The 23,077-nt window shown below is 42.6% G+C and overlaps 1 protein-coding gene across 1 annotated transcript in view; it reads right to left on the bottom strand.

Moving 5' to 3' along the window:
- Positions 1–6,641, bottom strand: part of LOC143923463 (protein FAM162B-like) — a 42,921-nt gene extending 36,280 nt beyond the window's left edge. The window contains exon 1 of the mRNA XM_077447187.1: positions 6,319–6,641. Coding sequence (XP_077303313.1) covers positions 6,319–6,634 — 316 coding nt within the window. The 5' untranslated portion in view covers positions 6,635–6,641. The remainder of the gene's footprint in view (positions 1–6,318) is intronic.
- Positions 6,642–23,077: the final 16,436 nt, after the last annotated feature.

Below are 23,077 nucleotides of genomic sequence, written 5' to 3' on the forward strand. Positions count from 1 at the left end.
AGCCAAGTGTCAGTAGGGCAGAGGTCGGTGTCAGAAGGGCAGAGGAGAGGACGGGGTCAGTAGAGCAGAGGACAAGTAACTAGGGCAGTGGACAGTGTCAGCAGAGCAGAGATTGGTGCTAGTTGGGCACTGCAGTGTGGTCACAGGGAAGGCAAAGGGTTGGGCAACATGTGACAGAGGGTGATAAATGAACAATATATCCCAGGGAAGTAATTAATGCATGTAGGGAATATAAAACGTTCTATACAAGTTGTAGCATGCAGGGAGAGTATTTTGCCCTATTATTATATATAGCTCTTCATTACGTGCTAAATCTAAAACAAGCTATAATACATAGCAAAACATCTCCTGAATAATAACAGAATACCGTATATACTCGAGTATAAGATGAGATTTTCAGCCCCTTTTTTTAGGCTGAAAGTGCCCCCCTCGGCTTATACTCGAGTCACCGCCGTCTGCCTACCTGATCAGCGTGTCGTGCAGACAGACGGCGGCCATTCCACTGTTCAAAAGCCGCGCCTCCCTGTCTGTGATAGGCGGAACACTCACTCAATTTCCCAGCAGTCAGTGTTCCGCCTATCACGGACATCCTCTCATCCTCGTCCGTAGTATGAGGATGAGCGGATGTCCGTGATAGGCGGAACACTGACTGCTGGGAAATTGAGTGTTCCGCCTATCACAGACGAGGAGGAGAGGTGCGGCTTTTGAATCCTGGAATGGCCGCCGTATGTTTTTATGACATGCTGATCGGTGCAAAATGGCACAAGGAGCTGCAGATGGGCACAGAGCTGCAGAAGGACACAGAGGCTGCAGATTGGCACATGGAGGCATGAACAGGACACAGGTAGGCTGCAATGGACACAGGGAGGTACACAGGGAGGCATGCAGCTGCAGATGGGCATTGTTGACCCTCTTTTCCACTTACAGTAGCTGCTGCATGTCTCATCTTCGGCTTATACACGAGTCAATAAGTTTTCCCAGTTTTTTTGTGGTAAATTAGGGGCCTCGGCTTATATTCGAGTCGACCTATACTCGAGTATATACGGTAAGTAATACAGTAAGCAGGTTTGGAATATAAAGTTTGCCTGAGGACTCCCCTCGTCCTGCCCAGGAGGCCACATTCTAGCAGTAGACGATTATCATGGACTTGGCTGGCCAAAAGGGAAACACGAGCCAAATGGAACTGCAGGGCGGAGGTGCACTGGGTAAATGGAGATGGTGTGGTTAGAGCTGATGATCGATGGTGCAGGGAACATGTGGCACTCACACTGGGGATGGCAGTAGTGGGGGACAATGCAGCGCCCCTCACAATGCAGCGCCGGGGCTACATGACCTCCCTCCCCCCCCTATGTTCGGCCCCTGCTGGCCCCATGGCTCTTTCACTACTTTCCTTTAAAGCAAATCTTTGCTTTACCAAGATTACGTAAATAAACTCCCTCTGTAAAAAAAAAAAAAATTAAAAAAAATTAAAATAAAACACTTACCTCTCCTGCTGCGTGTACTGTTTGGATGAAATCCTACTTTGAAGTGTGTTTCAAAACCAACACTACCAGGAGTGTCGATCGCTGTGCCCCCTGCTGCAGTCACTGGGTCCTTCTCTCATCCTTCACTACAAGACTAAGGGCCGGTTCAGGCCGGCACATGAAGTTCTAGTGTGAACCGGCCCTAAAGCTCCCTACATGGGAGTGCATTTCACTCGGTGGATGGTTCTGATAGTCGCTTCCTGCCAGACATCCCTCAACTGGGAAATCGCAGGAGCCCAGTGCAAATTTTTTGGTCACACTGCACCTGTACCCAATGAGATGCACCCGCTGTTTGGGTATTCTGACAGCTGGAATACAATAGCGGATGGAAGATTCTTGGCTGAACAGGGACTGTATACAACCCACAGCAGTGTCAGAGGGGGAAGGGACATTCCTCCATGCATACTGTTCAGTACAGCTAGAGGAAATGAGTGATTTTCTCACGTTCAGCCAGGGAGACAAAACTAAGCGTGTATGGCTGGCCTTACAATGCAACAATTCATATCATGAACTGTTGATTTCCAGAAGAACTCCAGGCATTGTATATTTTTACATAGTTACATTGGTCCAACTTGGAACAATTTAAAGTGGAATTAAAGGTTCGACTTTAAAAAAATAAACATATTACACTTACCTGCTCTGTGCTGTGGTTTGCGCAGAGCAGCCTCGGATCGTCTTCTTGGGTCCCCTGCTGGCACTCCTGGCTCCTCCCCCTTGACCAATGCCCCAATAGCAAGCAGCTTGCTACGGTGCCGCTGGTGCGTGCTCGCTCCTGAGCCTTGCTTTAAGCATCCATAAGTTACATAGGGGTTGATTTACTAAAGGAACATATACTTTGCACTTGCTCCAAAGCTCAGTAAATGAGTTAGGCCCCTTTCACACGTGCGGACAGTATGTCTGTATTTCATCCATCCACTTTCGTATGAAATACAGACATACATGCATCCCTATGGGATAGCGGGTATCAGCGGATGAACACCCGATATCACCCGTCTCCGCTATGGTCCGATTCTACAGATGGAGAAAAATCCTATTTCTCTATCCGTCTGCAGAGCGGATTGGTTGAACACGGACAGACTGTCTGTGTTCATCCGATCCCCCATAGAGGAGAGCGGAGATCTGACAGAGCGGTCCCTGCACACTGCCCTGTCATCCGCCAGCTCAGCGGGGATAAAACGGAGCAATCCCCGCTGAGCTAGCGGATGTTCAAGGGGCGGATCATCACGGATCCATCCTATGTGAAAGGGGCCTTAAAGTTTCACTTTGAAAAGAATACTTAATCACATGCAAGGAAAATAAAAGCATTTTTGTTTGCACATGATTGGATAGTAGAAACCAGTAGAGCTTACTTTCATTTCAGAGCCTCCCTCAGATCTAGAGTAACTGCACTTGCAGTGCACAGTATATGTGCCTTTAGTAAATCAACCTAATAGAGCCGCTCCCTACTCCCTCCTCATTGGCTCACTGGCTGAAAGCAGCGAGAGCCAATGGCTGCCGCTGCTGTCTCAGCTAATGAGGAGAGGGAGTCTTGTGTACGTCGCTGGATCAAGAGGGGGCTCAGGTGAGTATTAGGGGAGCTGTGGGGGGGGGGAGCAGCACACAGAAAGTTTTTTACTTTCATGCATGAAAATAAAAAAATCCTTCATAGTGATTACAACCACTTTAAGGCCCCGGTCACACCGCTGCGGCCTGGCAGGCAAGTCACGCCATGCCATATTGTCCGCAATGGAAAACGGTTGATTTTTAAAGTAGTTCTTACACTACTTTTTGCAAGTTCAGGAGCGACTTGCATAGACATCTGTGGGTGAAGTCGCACAGATGTCTTCCAAGTCGCACCTGAACTCGCACTGACATGTGGCTTAGAAATCATGCGACTTCACTTAACTAATTAGAGATAGATAGATAGATATCTATCGACACACACACACACTCACGGGCCACTTTATTAGGTACACCTGTTCAATTGGCTGATTAGCAATTTGTACTACCAAGCAATCACATGGCAGTAACTGAATGCATTTAGGCACCTAGATGTGATGAAGTCGACTTGCTGAATTTCAAACTGTGCATCAGAATGGGGAAGAAAGAGGATTTAAGTGACTTTGAACGTGGCATGGTTGTTGGTGCCAGACGGGCTGGTCTGAGTATTTCATAAACTGCTGATCTACTGGGATTTTCAGGCACAACCATCTCGGGGGTTTACAGAGAATGGTCTGAAAAAGAGAAAATATCCAGTGAGTGGCAGTTGTGTGGATGTAAATGCCTTGTTGATGTCAGAGGAGAATGGGCAGACTGGTTCAAGATGATAGAAAGACAACAGTAACTCAAATAACTACTTCTTACAACCAAGGTATGCAGAAACCCTTCTCTGAATGCACAACGCATCGAACCTTGAAGCAGATGGGCTACAGCAGCAGTAGACCACACCGGGTGTTACTCCTGTCCGCTAAGAACAGGAGACTGAGGCTACAATTCACACAGGATCACCAAAATTGCACAATAGAAGATCAGAAAAACGTTGTCTGGCCTGCTTGATTTTAGCCGTGACATTCAGACGGGAGGGTCCGATTTTGGCATAAACAACATGAAAGGGTGGATCCATCCTGCCTTGTATTAGCAGTTGAGGTGGTGTAAGTGTGTGTGTGTGTGTGTGTGTGTGTGTGTGTGTGTGTGTGTTGGGGGGGGGGGGGGGGATATGGTGTGGCACACTTTGGGCCCCTTAGTACCGATAGAGTATTGTTGCTGATCATGTCCATACCTTTATGACTACAGTGTACCCATCTTCTGATGGCTCCTTCCAGCAGGACAATGCACCGGGTCACAAAGCTCAAATCATCTCACCACTGGTTTGTTGAACATGTCAATGAGGTCCCTGTACTCCAATGGCCTCCACAGTCACCAGATCTCTATCCAATAGAGCAGTGGTCATCAACCCTGTCCTCAGGGCCCACTAACAGGCCAGGTTTGCAAGATAACTGAAACACATCACAGGTGATATCATTTGCTGCTCAGTGATTGCAGTATTCTAGTCAAGGTAATAAATAAAACCTGGCCTGTTAGTGGGCCCTGAGGACAGGGTTGATGACCACTGCAATAGAGCACCTTTGGGATGCGGTGGAATGGGAGATTTGCATAATCAATATGCAGCCGACAAATCAGCAGTAACCGCATGATGCTAACATGTCCCTATGGACCAACATCTCTGAGAAATGTTCCCAACACCTTGTTTAATCGATGTCACAAAGTATGAAGGCAAAAGGGGGGCCCAACCCGGTACTAGCAAGGTGTACCTAATAAAGTCTAACAAATCTGTTCAATGATACAACAAGACTGACAAGAGTCTACATTTTATGTGAAGGAGCAGCAGGGACCTGATCTACCCATCAGCTAGCTGTGATTGACAGGTAGATCGAAGAGGAGGCTGATCGCATTATTTTGCTGTTCCAAGAACCCAGGCTGCGGGAGATAACCAAAAAACGCGAATGGCTCTCTGTAATGGTGAACCATTGGCTTCCGGTACGCAGCAGTGTGTACTGTGGTGGAGGCGTTCACAACCTATATTTTTTTGGATTCATTTCACAACTTTCTTCACTGTGGGAGTTACTATCATTATTTTTCCTTTGGAACTTTTTTCTATTGGACTTTTTAAACAGTTGTATGGACTACTCATGATTTAAGCTGATGGATTTATTCACTTATGTATTTATTGTTCACACATATTTGAGTACGTGTTCTGACTAGATATTTGGGTTTAAGTTTATATGTGTATGAAAGAAACTTTTTGTATATTTTATATGTATATTTGTAGAATTTTCCTTTGCAATATTGGTGAATTATTCATAGATTTATTTTTTGCATATTTTTTCCTTCATTAGTTTGGGGAAAGTATTTATAAATGAATTGTTTTTTGCACCTTTTTTAGTATTGGGAGATTATCAACAACTTTTTTTTTTTCAAATTTTTTTTATGCTTAAGGTATCACTTTATAGATTGAATTCTTTATCACAATTTTTAGCGCAGCCCACTCCCTTTTTTATTACCTAATAAAATGGCTGGTGAGTATATTAATACAAATTTATATATATATATATATATATATATATATATATATATATGCGCAATTTTAGTATATATTATATTAATATACAATATATACTGTACATTAGTGTGTGTGTGTGTGTGTATATTATATATATATTTATATTTTTTTTGTTACTGTGTGCTCGCTTCCTTTATTGCTTGTGTTTTCTTGCATTTCCCCATGATATAAAAGGCAACAAATAAAACAAAATTGTCAAAAAACGCAGTAAAGTGCATCGAAAAGTACATCATAGACATATTTACGTTGTAAATTAGGGTTGCACCGATACTGAACAAAAAAAATAAATTGTAAAAAAATAAATTAAAAAAAAAATACTGACAGTCCACACGTCATCAGTGCTGCATATTAGTACCACGGTCACATGACATTTAAAATAAAAAAATAAAAAAAGTATCGGTAATCGGCAAGTACTTGAAAAAAGTATCGGTACTTGTACTCGGTCTAAATATGATAAATGTTTTTATGCAATGCAATTTTTATGCCTGATCTTCACTAAAGACCACTTACCGGCTCCTTCAGCCATCAGAAGTACCATTTCCCCATTCAGACGCAGATTGCGATGAATGTGGGAGAAAGTCGCGGTGGGCTGAGTGGGTGACGCATTTGAGGACATAAAGTTGCCATTCTCAGGGAGACATCTGCCCACCTATCACTTATCTAGATGTGAACATCAGAATGATCTCCTGTACTTACCTCCCGGTGTCTGATTGACAATCACTTTGGGCTGGAGGTCATTGGTATTGTGGCTGTAGGGCCTCCTGTAGAGTAGAGGTCGGCTCCCTGGCTGCACAGCACAGACATTTCTCAGCAGAGATGACACAGAGGCCAGGCTGAGTCTGGACATGGTGTACACAGGAGATGAAGGGCAGACAAATGTACACAGAGGAGTCCTGGGCTGACAGTGTGCTGTATTCTCCTCTGACACTCTTCCGCCCTGACAGTGTGCGGGGAAGGAGAAGGCAGGAAGTCTGATCTCTGTCATCTCATTGGTTGGCTGTCGCTGAGTCATGATAGCTCAGTCTGGACAGGATCAGGGGAGGGGCCACCCAGCATATACATTACACAGTACATACATAACACACCACATACATTACACAGTCCATACATAACACAGCACATACATTACACACAGCAAATTACACACCACATACACTACACACAGCAAATTACACAGTACATACATTACACAGTACATACATAACACACCACATAAATTACACAGTCCATACATAACACAGCACATACATTATACACAGCAAATTACACAGCACATACATTACACACTACATACACAGCACATATATTACACAAAAATTACACACAGAAAATACATTATACAGTACATTACACACAGCACATACATTACACAGTTCATAGAGAGCACATACATACATTACACAGTACATACATTACAAAGCACATACATCACCCAGCACATACACAACACATGCATTACACACACACAACACATACATTACACAGTGGACATATGCAGTACATACATTACACATACAATAATACACAGCACATACCTGACACAACTTATCATTGAATACAGACAACTTTCTTATTGTACTCCAAAATACAAGTGTGAGCTACTTTTGCAACAAAGTAACCAGTATTCCTCTGGCAATAATATTATTGTTACAAGAGACAAAAACCTGGAATTGTTTAGCAGAAACATTTGTGTGCACAATTCAGTTCAAATAATGGTGACACAATCTTATCACCCTACTGACGTGTCATTAACACAAACTGATCAAACTGGAGACTGACTGAATAGCCTCCCCTCCCAATCGTTTTATGGTGGTCATACACACTTCGATTTCATCATCTGATCAATGTACCATGCAATCAAAATGATCGAATCAGGATCCAATTGAATAGCTATAACTTCCTTCTGGATCGATTTATGGCGGCCATGTGCACTTTGATTTTGTTATCCAATCAATGAGTGATTCGATCAAAACAATAAAAAAAGAATGCAGGGTCCTAGGTTTAGTAACAATTTATCGTATCCAGTGTGCCTCTAACAACTCTAGCTATATTAATAATGAATATATTAAATAATATTATAATATATTAATATTGGCATGCGTCTTCATTACCAAGAAACTGTGGCAAAAATCAGATCACGTTGTGGGTGTCTACTTTCCAAAAAAAGGCCATTTTGGGGGCCGGGGGAAATAGGGTTGTACTGTCTTGGCATTCTTATATAGGCTGTTCTAAAACATTTTGAATAAAGTGTCACTTTTGTGCACTTCAAAGAAAGTTTGTGCAAAAAAAAAAGGTGGGGGGGAGCTGTGTAATGCACTGAAATACACATAACACCGCCCCTTACTGCCAGCTCAGTGCATCTGGAATAGACAGCTGCCATACAGCAAGGCTCCATTCAACCTTCTGGGACTTGTCAAGCAACTTTGGACATCAAAATTGCATGACAAGTCGTTGCCCGTGCTTTCCAAAAATACCCATTCATACATGCGAGATTTAAAGTTGCAGTAACTTCAAAGTAGTTCATGCAATACTTTGGTCCGACTTTCATGCAACTTGAGCACCATAGACTTCAATGTTAACCATCAGAAGTTGCACGAAAGTCGTATCTGAATGTTATACAATGCAACTTGTGTGCAACAGTTATCCATTATTACTGGTCAACACTAATGTCATATCCAACATGCACCCATTCAAAGTTGACACAATTTTTGAGTCGTACCATTGTGAATAGAGCTTTAACCGTTCCAGTTTATTGTGCAGCAGCTGTCAGTTTATATGTGTTATAGCACTAATGGAATGTTAAAATGAATGTGCATGCTCAATACATGCCAGCGTAACAGTCATACAGCTAACAAACCAGCTTTGCCCGCACTGTATGGGTTAATTGCTTGTTTTGTCTAGGGGCGCAAGGAAAAGATGTACTTACCCGGTCCTTCGATTCTCTGTGAAAACGCACCGCCCCCCCCCCCCCCCCCCACCACATCCAGCAGTGGACTCTTCCTGCCGTCCTCACATCCAGAGCCGGTGTTCTGCCTAATAGAGTCCGGCCATCACATAGTGTCCGCTCCGTACTGCGCATGCGCAGTATGGAGCAGACGAAGCTTCTGAAAATCTCCGAAGCTGAATGGCGCCTGCGCCGTGAGTGGAGGTGGTAGCCCCACCATCCGAGCAGACATAGGGTTGTGAATTTTAGAGGGCCCCTCGCGGGCGAGCTTCGCTTGCCACGCTTCGAGCTCGGCCTCGCTGCGCTCGCCTCTTTTTTATTCTAACTCTATGTCCACTTGGATAGTGGGGATAGAACCTGGACTCACGGCGCAGGCGCCGTTCATCCTCGGCAATTTTCGGAATCTGTGTTCCTGTGTACTGCGCATGCGCAGTACGCAGTGGACACTATCAGATGGAGGACGCTATTTGACAAGACACCGGTGTTTCTTTAGATTAGGCGACCCTTCAGATTTTGCAACAGAAGGGACGTTCCCTCTCCGCCATCTTGCTACACTCCGCACTCGTCCACAGTAAGGATAGAGTGAGAAAGGCGGCAAGCGGACATCTTGTTACACCCACCGGAGTCTTGCATTTCACACTTAATTTTTACCAGTAAACTGAGCTTATATATCATAAACAGACATGGTAGCTACCTGTGATAGTTCAGTCCTTGTGCTGGGAGCATAGTCATCTACTCAGTTACCAGGTAGGATTACCTACCTAAAACGCATTATGTAATCAGTGGCATTGGAAGCACTAATATGTGTGAGAAGTTGGTGTTCTTTTTTGGAAAAATAAAACATTTTAGCCAGTTTTACATTATGTGGAGCTTTCTATTTATTGGGAATGGCATTGGATGAGAAGAACCAAAGAAGAGAAGATCAGATTATGGGTTAAGTTATAAATGAGAGCTGAAAGACCATTTATTTATTTATTTTTATATATAAAGAGGTGAATTTGCTCCGGTGAGTCTTTAGTGTGCACATAGGTGACATGCATTGAATTGCTGGTTGGAGCGCATGGTGGTGACTCACAGATAAGTATGGTACGGAAGTGGATTTATTTGCTGGGATGATCATATAACCTTTCACATGCAATAAAATATGAAAGCATCAGCTAAAAGTTTTAAAGTATGATAATAATGTAAAAGACACTTTTATAACTTTTTTTATTTGGACAATTTTGAAGATATCATCCACTGATCCACTGTATGTTTTATGTTTGAGGAGTCTTTCAGGGATCACTGTAGAACAGTGTTTCTCAACTCCAGTCCTCAAGGCGCCCCAACAGGTCAGGCTTTCAAGATTTCCCTTAGGTGAAACGGCTGTGGTAATTACTAAGGCAGTGAAGCTGATCAAATCAGCTGTGCAAAATAATGGAAATCCTGAAAACATGTCCTGTTGGGACGCCTTGAGGACTGGAGTTGAGAAACACTGCTGTAGAAGGCGTGCACTGCATTCCTGTATTTACAAATAAGGGGAACCTGTGTTACCAAGTTGTGAATACCTAATCATGAGTAATGGAAATAAAAAAAATAAAAAAAATAAAACTTTATTTACCAACTTTTTATTTTAAGGATTGTGCACGTAAAAAAAATAAAAAAAAAATTTTTTTTAGGGTCATTACAACAGGAAAAATCTAGAATAACATGCCCAGTTCACCCACAGTACACATTTCATCTAGACATATTTAAACTAACACTGGCCAAACTAGAAAATTCATACTTTTTTGGAAGTTTTTTTTCTTGCTTTGGACATCAAATTTTATAATATTTGTTGACAATATTGCCCAAAGTTTTTTTTTTTTTCCCTGAAAAACAGAATATGCTTCATCTACTAAAGAAATACAGACTGTTCCCTTTTTAACCACTTGCAGACCGGACCAATTTGTTGGTCAAAGACCAGACCCCTTTTTGCGATTCGGCACTGTGTCGCTTTAACTGACAATTGCGCGGTCGTGCGACGTGGCTCCCAAACAAAATTGACGTCCTTTTTTTCCCACAAATAGAGCTTTCTTTTGGTGGTATTTGATCACCCTTGAGGTTTTTATTTTTTGCGCTATAACCAAAAATAGAGCGACAATTTTGAAAAAAACTCATTATGTTTTACTTTTTGTTATAATAAATATCCCCCAAAAATATATAAAAAAACATTTTTTCCCTCAGTTTAGGCTGATACGTATTCTTCTACATATTTTTGGTAAAAAAAAAAAAAAACGCAATAAGCGATTATTGATTGGTTTGTGCAAAAGTTATAGCGTTTACAAAATAGGGATAGTTTTATAGCATTTTTATTAATAATTTTTTATTATTTTTTTTTTTACTAGTAATGGCGGCGATCAGCGATTTTTATTGTGACTGCGACATTGTGGGGGACCCATTGGACATTTTTGATACATTTTTGGGACCATTGTCATTTATACAGTAATCACTGCTATATAAATGCAGTGATTCCTGTGTAAATGACACTGGCAGTGAAAGGGATAACCAGTGGGTGGCAGTGTAGGGGTTAAGTGTTCCTAGGGGTGTGGGGCTTTCATTTAGTGAACACTGATCTCTGCTCCAATCACATGGAGCAGAGATCAGCGTCACTAGTTGCTAGGCAGAATGGAGAAATGTTTACACAGCATTTCCTCCATTCGGCCACTCCGTGAGACGATCGCGGGGATGCCCGCGGCGATCGAGTCCGCGGGTCCCGCGACCGGACTCACGGGGGTCCCGCCCTGCCATCGGCGGCACGCTCCCGATGGCAGGGCGGCATTGAATATTGGACGTACCTGTACGCCAATATGCCTGCCCGTGCCATTCTGTCGACGTACATCGTCGTGCGCTGGTCGGGAAGTGGTTAAAGTGAATGTTAACATATTTTAGTAAATAACATGAAGCTATGTTCACTATAATCAAATAATCGCGTACAAAAATCCATTTATTTTTATTTTTGTTCCCTAATTCCTACTACAAAAGCAACATACATTGTTATTATGTATTTATAAATGAAGTCTACAATTCCATCTGGACCCAAGGTGTTCTGACTGCTTGAGGCTGAGTTTACACCTATGCGAATGGGATGCGGCTTTCTCCGCATCCAAAATCGCATGACAGGAGATTGTGACAGCTCTCTATGGAGCTGGTTCACATATCTCTGTTGCAGCTGCGGAGGGGGGCTGAGAGTGTACAGGTGTGAGGAGGGGCTGCAAACGTACAGGTTTGAGGGGGGCTGACAGAGTACAGGTGTGAGGGGGGCTGACAGAGTACAGGTGTGAGGGGGGCTGACAGAGTACAGGTGTGAGGGAGGGTGACAGAGTACAGGTGTGAGGGGGGCTGAGAGCCTAGAAGCTGATTGGTTGCTATGCACAGCTGCACCAGATTTTGTGTGTACTAGCTTTAGAAAATGTCACCCATTGTGTTGTGTTGGATAAGCTCTGGGTACTTACAGTGAGCAGAATTTTAAACACAACACTTTTGTGTTTGCCCCTATTTATCGTGAGCTGAACTAAAACAACAACAACTTTTTCTATGTACACAAAAGACCTATTTCTCTCAAATATTGTTCACAAATCTGTCTGTGTTAGTGAGCACTTCTCCTTTGGTGAGATAATCCATACACCTTACAGGTGTGGCATATCAAGATGCTGATTAGACAGCATGATAATTGCACAGGTGTGCCTTAGCAGTCCACAATAAAAGGCCTCTCTAAAATGTGTGATTTTAACACACAGCACAATCGTCGCAAGTTTTGAGGGAGTGTGCAATTGGCATGCTGACTGCAGGAATGTCCACCAGAGCTATTGCCCTTGAATTGAATGTTCATTTCTCTTCCATAAGCCGTCTCCAAAGGCATTTCAGAGAATTTGGCAGTACATACAACCGGCCTCACAACCACAGACCACGTGTAACCACACCAGCCCAGGACCTCCACATTCAGCATCTTCACCCCCAAGATTGTCTGAGGCCAGCCACCTGGACAGCTGCTGCAACAATCGCTTTGCATAACCAAAGAATTTCTGTACAAACTGTCAGAAACCATCTCAGGGAAGTTCATAAAGGATGTTCGTCATCCTCATTGGGGTCTTGACCTGACTGCAGTTCGCCAGCGTAACCGTCTTGAGTGGGCAAATGCTCACATTCAATGGCGTCTGCCACTATGGAGAGGTTTTCTCTGTACAGTGCAGATGGCATACAGTGTGAATGGCATTGTGTGGGTGAGCGGTTTACGGATGTCAATGTTGTGGATCAAGTGGCCTATGGTGGGCTTTTTTGTGCATGATCTTTAGAAGAGACTTCCTTCTGGGACAACAACCATGCAGACCAATTTGATGCAGTGTGGGGTGTATGGTCTGAGCACTGACAGGCTGACCCCTTCAACTGCAGCAATGCTGGCAGCACTCATACGTCTATTTCCCAAAGACAGCCTCTGGATGCTGAGCACGTGCACTCAACCTCATTGGCCTGTTCTGAGTGGAACCTGTCCTGTTAAACTGCTGTATGGTCTTGGCAACTGTGCTGCAGCTTAGTTTGAGGGTCTTGGAAATCTTCATATAGAGCAACAATTTCTTGTTCTTTACCATGAGGTGCCATGCTGAACTTCCAGTGACCAGTATGAAAGAGTAATGCCCCATACACACGGTCGGACATTCCAACCACAAAATCCATCTGAGTTGACGGAAATTCCGATCGTTCTAAATGAGGTGATGTTATACACGTACGACGGTATTACGTAGAGGCCAGTAGCCAATAGCTTTCATCTCCAAATTTTGCTGAGCATGTGCGTCACTTTGTGCGTTGGAATTCTCTACACACGATCAGAAAAAGTCAGATCGGATTTTGTTGTCGGAAAATTTTAGATCCAGCTCTCAAACTTTTTCCGTCGGAAATTCCGTCAGAAAAAGTCCAATAGAGCCCACACACGATCGGATTTTCCGACAACATAATCCGATCTGACTTTTTCCATGGGAATTTCCGACCGTGTGTATGGGGCATGAGAGTGCTAACACCAAATTTAACACACCTGCCCCCCATTCACACCTGAGACCTTGTAACAGTAATGAGTCAGATGAAACCAGGGAGGGAACATGACTATTTGGACATTTTCACCGTTGAGTTATTTTGAGGGGACAGCAAATATACACCGTTATACAAGCTGTACACTCACTACTTTACATTGTAGCAAAGTGGCATTTCTTCAGTGTTGGCACATGAAAAGATATAAAATATTTTAAAAAACGTGAGGGGTATACTCACTTTTGTGAGATACCATATGTGTGTGTGTGTGTGTGTGTGTGTGTACACCTGTGAGTGAATGAATAACTTGTATAGTGCTACATATGCAAACTAAATCACCTCAGGGCGCTTTTGCTGCCAGTGTCCGTCTGGGTTTTCAGAAGAGATGGGTCTTGAGCTTCTTCCTGAAGGCCAGATTGCTCTACCCGCTCAGAGGAAAACTTTCCATAGCCGTGGTCCTTGTACTGAGAACCTTCGTTCGCCTTTTAATTTGTAACAGGTCTTGGGGATGTGGAGGAGGTTCCGGTAAGTGCGACAGAGGTATTTCAGGGCTTTTCCTTGTGCACATTTGTGAGTGAGGCAGAGGGTCTTGAATTTAGCTTGATCCTTCACGGCTAGCCAATGGAGGGTCCTCAGGGATGGGGTGATTGATTACCATGATTTTTTTTCCATTTACCAGTCTGGCTGCTGTGTTCTGGACGGTTTGTAGACGTGAAATTTAGTATTTTGGAAGTTCTTGGTAGAGGGAATTTGCATAGTCGAGCTGATCCTATTTGTGCATGCATCATCATCATGTTTGAGTCAGAGATGACTCCAAGGCTTTTGGCTTTAGTGCTGGGGGTGATGGGTTGTCCGAGGATGGTGAGTGGTGTGGACATCGTGCCAGGGTTTTTGTTTTGGTTTGCGTGAAGGAAGAGGATCCGTCATCCAATCGTCAATCAATGAGAGACAGTTTTCCAGTGCCTGGTATTGGTCTTTTTTGTTGGTGAAGCGTAGGTAGGGTTAAATATCATCCACGTACTTCCGGTTCCGGCGCCGCATGAGCTAGCTGCGTCCCAGCCTAGCTCCCGCAACAGAGCCTCCCAATTCGGCATAAAAAGACAGTTTCAGCGGCCCCAGTGCCCAGGCTCGGATCCGGGTACCCCCCTCACGATCCCCGCTACTATGGACCGCTTCGTAGAGAAAACGGGGGCCCGGTCGTACGCGGCCACGGCGGCACCCTCCGAGCAGCCGAAAATCGAGCCCCCGGCTTCGGCCTACTCTGCTCCAACTACGCAGGCCTCTGCGGCGGAACGCACAGACGCGGATATGGAGGTAAGCGGGGCCGCCACACCTGCATCCCCTGCTACCTTTATCCTCCCCTTCCCCCTCTCCTCCCCCTCTGCCCCCCTCCCTCCTTCATTACCTTGATTTGTAAGTTTGTAGTCAGGCACTTGATCCTTTGGGAGCCGGTTTTAGCGCCTGCTCTGATTAGGGTTCAAAACAGTCCCCGATCTATTCAGTTCTATCCCTACTGCCCTATGGTAATATGGTATTACTGTTTTGTTATCTTTGAACGTTTCTATGTCTCACGGTTTTCTCCCTGTCACAGGGTTTGACCTGGATTTGTATATTCTATCTTTTCATTACTGAATGTGCCTTTACATGTATTTTCTTATTTTTCTGAATAAAAATTATAAAAAAAATATATATATATATATATATATATATATATATATCATCCATGTAGGAGTGATAAAGTAGATCCTGGTTGCTGATGATTTTGAGGAGTGGGTGGAGATAGATGTTAAAGAGCACGGGTTACAGGGGTGATCCTTGAGGGACTCCGCATGTAATTTTTCATTTTTCTGAAGTGAACGTTCCTAATTTCACTTTCTGAGATCGGTTTTCTAGAAAGGATGCGAAACAGGGTAAGTCTGAGTCTGCAACTCCAGCTACTTCTGCTAGACGAGTGAGCAGAGTTTTGTGGTCTACTGTGTTTAACGCTGCACTGAGGTCCAGCAGCACCAGGAAACATGATTCTTCTTCATCTGCTGCTTCGAGGGTGTCATCCCAGATTTTGAGGAGTGCAGTTTCTGTCCCGTGGCCAGGGTGGAAACCTGATTGTAGTGGGTCCAAGAGTTTATGGGTGTCAAGATGGAGTTGTAGCTGTTGTACTACTGCTTTCTCGATAATTTTGGAGAAGGTGTTGAGGCCTGTGACAGGTCTGCGGTCATTTGGGTCTTTGAAATAGAGGTTAGGCTTCTTTAGAAGGGGTTTGATTGTGCCTTGCTTGAGGGAGGTCAGGACGATTCCTTATTTAAATGACTGGTTTACGAGGTATGTTATGATAGGTGCCAGGATGTTGGTACATTCTTTCAGAAGTTTTGTGGGAATGATGTAGTTTGGCGATGTGCTGTCTCAGAGGTTTCTGATGATGGTTTTGGTGGTGTCAATGGTGATTGGGACCAGAGTAAAATCTCGGTGGTTGTAGAAACTTTGTGTGTTTTTTTTCCTTCCTGTTCTAGCCGAGTGGGGTTATTTGCTATGTTCTGCTGATTTTCCGAATGGTTGCGATTTTGTCAATGAAAAAAATAAAATAAAAAATCAGATAACTCATTGCAGACTAGTCACCCATACTATGAACCCCACCTGTTTACAGTCTCCAGCAAATGAACACTTTTGTGTTTCGTTTGCTGGAGACTCTAAACAGATGGGTTCATAGTCTGGGCGACTAGTTTGAAGAGTGCTCAGGGGCGGTTTATGGCTTTTGAGATGGTTTTGGAGAAATGTTATTTTTTTGCTATGAAGATGGCTTTGTGGTATCTTGTGGTGAGCGATTTGTAATTTGTGTGGTTTTCCATTGTTGGGTTCCTTCTCCATGCTCCTTCTTCAGCTCTTCTGTTTTCTTGTTTCAGTGATGTAAGGGTCATCAAACCAGCCTGAATTGTTTTTGTGGGTGGGTGCTCTGCGTATTGGTGCGACTATGTCTGCTGTCTGTAATAAAGCCGTGTTAAGGGAGTTGAGCGTGTCTTCAGTTGAGTAGTTTTGGGTTAACACCTCTTAACACCTCTTTTTTGTTGAATAGTGTAGTTTTGAAGAGTTGTGAGTATAGTTTCTTCTGTGATCTTGTCCAGTGTATTGTCATTGAGTGTGTTGGTAAGTGATGTGTATTTTGAATTTGATCACGTGGTGGTCAGTCCAAGGCAATGGCATGTTATCAAGTGTGTTAATATCCATGTTTTGTTTGAAGATGAGGTCAAGGGTATGGCCCGAAGCATTCGTGGGAGCATTTATCAGTTGCTGCAGGCCTAGTGCTTCCAGTTGGTTAATGCAAGCGGTAGCGATGGAGTCCTGGGGGGGAGTTTGCCCAGGGATTAAAGTCCCCAGGTAGAAGGAGATTTTTGGTTTTTAAGGTGTATGTAGAGATCAATTCGATAAATGGTGCAAGGAAGTGTGTCTTTGGTCTCAGTGGTCTGTACCACAGTAGTATGTGAAAGATGTCCTGGGGTGTTGTTTGCAAGCAGTTAAGGACCCTTGGTGCTAAAAGCTGCATAACCATTTGTTGGAAGGAAAAGGGGGCACCGCGAGTCTCGCAATGGTTAAACAAAGTAAGGAAAATTGGGATCATGGGGAATCTGATCCCTATGCCTCCTGAGGAAAGGGAAGTCACAGCGCAAATTTGGGCTCCATGGGACATTTTTTTACAGTCAGAGGAGGGGAAGAGGTTGATTGGAGAAGAGACGGAGGTCTAGATGAGCTGGTTGAGTAATGTAAACTAAACCCGCTGTTGGGTTTTTTTTTTTTTTTTTTAGGACCGCTATGGGGAATAGATATTATATACTGTATTGGATATCATACTGATACTGTTTTGTTTATAAAAAGGGTAGGAATACATTATGTTATACTTTATTGATGCTGTTTAATAGAATATTTGGTTATTAGAAAGTATTTTTTTTTTTTATAGATAATTATTACTAATAACTTTTGTTTTGTATTCCTGCAAAGAAATAAAGAATTTTTTTAAAAAAAGGACCCTTGGTGCAAGCCATGTGGTCCCGGTGATTTATTTATGTTAGGTTTTTCAAGTCTGTTTCTGATTTTATCCTCTGTTAACCATGGGGGTGCTTCCTGTGACGTGTCATGAGGATAAACATTACAGTTTTGGTTATTGAACACCCCCGTTTCCTTTGTGAAGACTGAGGAGAAGAATATATTCAAAACCTTCGCCATCTCGCCATCCTTAGTGTAGCGAAAACAACCTAACTGTTCCAGGTCAGTAAATCACAAAGTATTAGACCTGATGCACACAGAGCTTTGAAAACATTGCTTATAAAGGTGTTCATGCAAATATAGGTATTTACAGGCATATTAGAAGAGGAGAGTTTACAGGAAGGAAAAAGAACACCAAAAGGTGCATTCAGGAGAGGAGCTGAAGAGCTTAAAGAGCGTGGAGCTTGCAAAAATGCACATAAACTCTAGACAAGTCTAGAGTTGGAGCATTAATGCATTCCAATGACCAGAATAAATTATGATTCTGGCCAATAGCATGCATTAAAGCAGAACTCCGGACAATTTTTTTTTTTTTACCATGTCCTTGTTGCTGATCTCCTACCTTCACCAAGTTTGACATCCATGTTCTTCTGAGCTCTGTAGTTCCTCTGTAATAGGCTGCTGGACTTGCTGAAAAACCTTTATTGCCTGTTGACTTTCTGTTTGTAAGACCGCTGGCTTCTATCCCTCTCCTCAGTTCAGCCAGCAGTCCAGCACTCCCCCTTGTAGTCCTCTGAAAACAAGCAGGGAGGAAGCAGACATGTTGTGGGCGGAAGGGTTCTTATAGCCCCCCGTCTGTGCCGCCCATGGAGGAGGTGTCCTCCCTCTCCATCCTCCTCCTTCTCCTTCCTCCTCCATCCTCCTCCTCCTCTGTTCTTGCCAGCAATCTGCCCCTCCACTCCGCCTCCCCGCAGCACCGCCCCTGCTGCCCCCTGCCTGCTATCTCCGTGCAGAGTGGGGATTATCATCAGTAATTACTTGTATGACACAGCGGGGATCTCTCACTGTGTCAGGTATTATTATATGAGAACACCGATCGCTGACGCCTATAACGCCATTATAAGAACAGTGCGCTGTCAATCATAATAATGGGGGATCAGTGTTCTCGTATACAATACCTGACACAGTGGGAGATCCCCACTGTGTCATACAAGTGATTTCTGATAATAATCCCCGCTCTCTACACTGATGGTCCCTGACACTGTGGTCCCTGACATGGTGGTCCCTGACAAGCGGCACTGGTGGTCCCCGACATGGTGGTCCCTGACAAGCGACACTGGTGGTCCCTAACATGGTGGTCCCTTACAAGCGGCACTGGTACTAGTGGACACTGATAAGCTGCACTGGTTTGCATTTATATTAAATGCATTGCATTTATTAATTGAATTAATTTTTTTTTATTAAATGCATTAAATATTATATTTATATGCATTTATATTAATATGCTTTGCATTTTTAAGGCTGCAACCTATCATACCGTGTGTTATGTATGGCTTGCTGGCTGCAGAATGAGGGGTGTGATCCTTGTTGAAGTGGGCGAGTTAATTTTTACATGTACAAGCCTAGTGTACCTCCCACATTTACTCCCGTCCCAGGGATTCATGGGAAATGTAGGCTGATTAGAGTTATGCCCCATACACATGGTCGGAAATCCTGACGGAAAAAGTCTGACCGGATTATGTTCTCGGAAATTCCGATCGTATGTGGGCTCTATCAGACTTTTTCCGTCGGAATCTCAGACGGAAAAAGTTTGAGCGCTGGTTCTAAAATTTTCTGACAACAAAATCCGATCTGACTTTTTCCGATCGTGCGTCTGTAGAGAATTCCGACAGACAAAGTGCCATGCATGCGCAGAATAAATTATGAGACGAAAGCTATTGGCTACTAGCTCTTTAAAGTCCCGCCGTATGTGATTTACGTCATCTCGTTCTGAGCGATTGGATTTTCTGACAACTTTGTGCGACCGTGTTTAGGCAGCACAAGTTTCGGTTAAAATCTGACGGAAAAAATCCCCCGGATTTTGTGGTCGGAATGTCCAACCGTGTGTACAGGACATTAGAGAGAGAGGAAGATATGATGAAATCCCTGTTCTAAGAGATCCGCCCTGCCAGAAAAGATGATTCATTTTTTAAATCACAGAGCTGACTTCCTGAAAATTCAATCAGTCATATCTCTTAAATGGCAATACATTTCACAAATGTAATAACTGCTTAGTGTTTTGTATGGGTGGGGGTGTACTAATGGGGGATTTTTTTTGAAAATCACAGAATTCTGCTTTAGTGCTCAAACACTAAATGCACCTAAACTTTTGTGCAATATTCAGCTTTTTGTGTATTTCTACCAGGAGTTCTGGTGTTCATGGGGGCTTTTACAAATGCCCTATGTGCATGAGGTCATAAAGCCAAGGGACATGTAAAAAGGAAAAATATAACACAATAAGGGAGCCCCCAAAGCTGCATAACCCATAAGTATACAACAAAAACACAGGTAAATTTCCCCAGGGGTTTTTTAGCAGCAGAGAGTTGGTGTGAAAATAGTTGATGTAAAAAAATAATTTATTTGACAGACAATAGTAATTCCAAATGAACAATAATACATCATCCATATAGGTAGTGCGACAAATACAAACATGGAACATCACTCATAGCAAAAAACTCTATGTACAAGCATGGTTTGCCAATTGTATTCGTAACATATGTATCAACATGAAAAACCCCGATGCATTTCGACCCTTGCGATTTCCGGTCTCTTCAGGGGGATTTATATTCTAGGGGAATGTCAAAATATCTAATTAAAGACTTTGGACAATATAGAAATATATAGGTATAATATTTCAAATTAAGCAAAAATATGTCTCCATGCATATAGAGATATAGTTACCAATGGGTGTATGAGTACATGAGGACGTGTCGCATGAACCGGCATTGCAGGATTATAGCCATCCAGTGATCCCATCGCTGCCACATGTTCCCCTTGCGCCCTCTGGGTGGGTGCATAGTCCACTGAGCTTACAGGGGGCCACGTTATGGGACCCAGAGAGGAGGATGGGGGGTAAAACACCTGCAGATGGACATGCAAAAAACTTTTTGTAGGTCATCATTAAATATTAGAGGGAGTATATAGAAGTGCTTGGCAGTTATAGGCTTATTACTTGGTAATTAATGAATTCATATTGTAAAAGAATTAAACTAGTTATATATAGCATGGCGCAGTTTCTTCATTAGTTATATTAATTATAAGAGGGATTAGCTGACAGTGAGAAAAGGTGGGTGAGGGATAGGGTGTGGAGATGTGATGGGTGAAGTGAAAATGCATGATGTGAGGTACACTGATGACGAGGCAGGGGGGGTGTGAAAGTGAAAACAAAACCAAACTACTGAAAAAGAAAACTGAAACAACAAAATTGGAAGTGTGAAAAGAATGATGCATGCGTGTATGTGTGTGTGTGAGAAAGAAAAGAAAAAGGTGGACAATTGAATAAGATGGTGAAAGTGAGAGAGAGAGAGAGAGATCCGCCCTGCCAGAAAAGATGATTCATTTTTTGAATCACAGAGCTGACTTCCTGAAAATTCAATCAGTCATATCTCTTAAATGGCAATAAATTTCACAAATGTAATAACTGCTTAGTGTTTTGTATGGGTGGGGGTGTACTAATGGGGGATTTTTTTTTGAAAATCACAGAATTCTGCTTTAGTGCTCAAACACTAAATGCACCTAAACTTTTGTGCAATATTCAGCTTTTTGTGTATTTCTACCAGGAGTTCTGGTGTTCATGGGGGCTTTTACAAATGCCCTATGTGCATGAGGTCATAAAGCCAAGGGACAGCCTGGCATATAGCATTTTCAGAAGGATGTCATCAACGGCAGCTCACTCATTTCTCTTTTTACATGTTTTTATTTTAGATATATATCTACAGAGGTCTCTTTATTTCTCTTTTTAAGATCACAGCACAGATAATTCTGAAACAATTAGAATACAAGTAATAAAAATGAAATGATTCTGGGAGATCAGTAACACGAATTGTGCGTAAGGTAGGAAGATGTGAGGCGATGATATATGGGAGACAGATGGTAATGTCTGCATCTCGTCAGATACTCAAAGCCCATCTCCCGAGGGCAGATCAGACCTCTTTGAGCACGTGCAGCAGTTATTTTTTGTCTGAGCACCAATTTAATGACATTATAGAGAAACTTGCTGCTAATAATGACTTTGTTCTTTGCCTCCCACAAGAAATATACATAATGAGAGGAAACATAATGCATCAAATGTTCAACCTAATTTGCTGGTAATCCAATAAAATAAATGAAGCCTGTTTTGAGACTCAAATTTACTCGAAGATGCAAAATAAAGTTCTTTTGTTTTTCAGGTACTCCAGACACTCATCAGCATATCATTGATGTAACTGCTAGAGAGTTGCTAACACTCCCAAATACAATATCAATTCAACGCAATTAAATTAAAAGAACTCTGCTAAGCAATTTCATATTATCTTCTGCATGAAATAAATCATACTAATTCTTGAAATTCTGCAAACTACTGTACAAAATATATGCCATCCCTAGCATCTCGTAAGAAAGGTTGGCAATAGAGGGTGGCCTAAACATATAGGCACAATTCACATGGCCTTTCATTTATGTCAGAACCAGGGGGTCCATAAACATGCACACACAGCTTGGTCATATTTATTCCATGGAGAGGGAATGATTGTGTTGCTACAAAGAGAGGGAGAGCAATTGCCAAATATCTTCAAGGGAAAAAGATAGAAGATTGCAAAAATGGACTTTATAGGCACACATATAGAATACAAAAAAAATGAAATTTTAATTGGATAAGGTTATAATTGCAGTTTACAAACATAAAAAAAGAAACAACGTCATAATAATTATTATGATGTTGTTTCTTTTTATGTAGGTAAACCACGATTTAACCTTATCCAATTAAAGTTTCAAATATTTTTTATTCTATGTGTGTGGCTATAAAGTACATTTTTGCAATCTTCTATCTTTTTCCATTCAATGAAGGGACATTAGTATACTGTTATCCACTGTATCCACGGTGTCACCCTGTGAGGATACACGTTAAATGCTAACATTTTCTGACAAATATCTTCAATGTTGGCTTATCAAGTAGAAAATTGATAGTTCCCATTACAGCCCTAGAAAGCCCCATACACACTATCAGATTTTCTGCTGATTTTTTTCCTTTAGTTTTACCAAAGCCATGTAGTGCAAGGGCCTGCCTGATTGCATATAAATTGAAACTCCTAAGGTTTGACCTCATATTACATGGTTTTGGTAAATTTGCAGGAAAAAATCTGCTAGTGTGTATGGGGCTTAGGGCTATGCTCTTGGGGTAAAGCAGACACCAAATTGCCCATTACCGATACAGGTTCACTTATACACATGCTGTGGAGATGCCCTAAACTGCATAGCTACTGA

The sequence above is a fragment of the Lithobates pipiens genome, unplaced genomic scaffold (genome assembly GCF_037356315.1).
Source record: "Lithobates pipiens isolate NorthernLeopardFrog02 unplaced genomic scaffold, aLitPip1_a1.2 Scaffold_1, whole genome shotgun sequence".
In the NCBI taxonomy this organism is placed as follows: domain Eukaryota; kingdom Metazoa; phylum Chordata; class Amphibia; order Anura; family Ranidae; genus Lithobates; species Lithobates pipiens.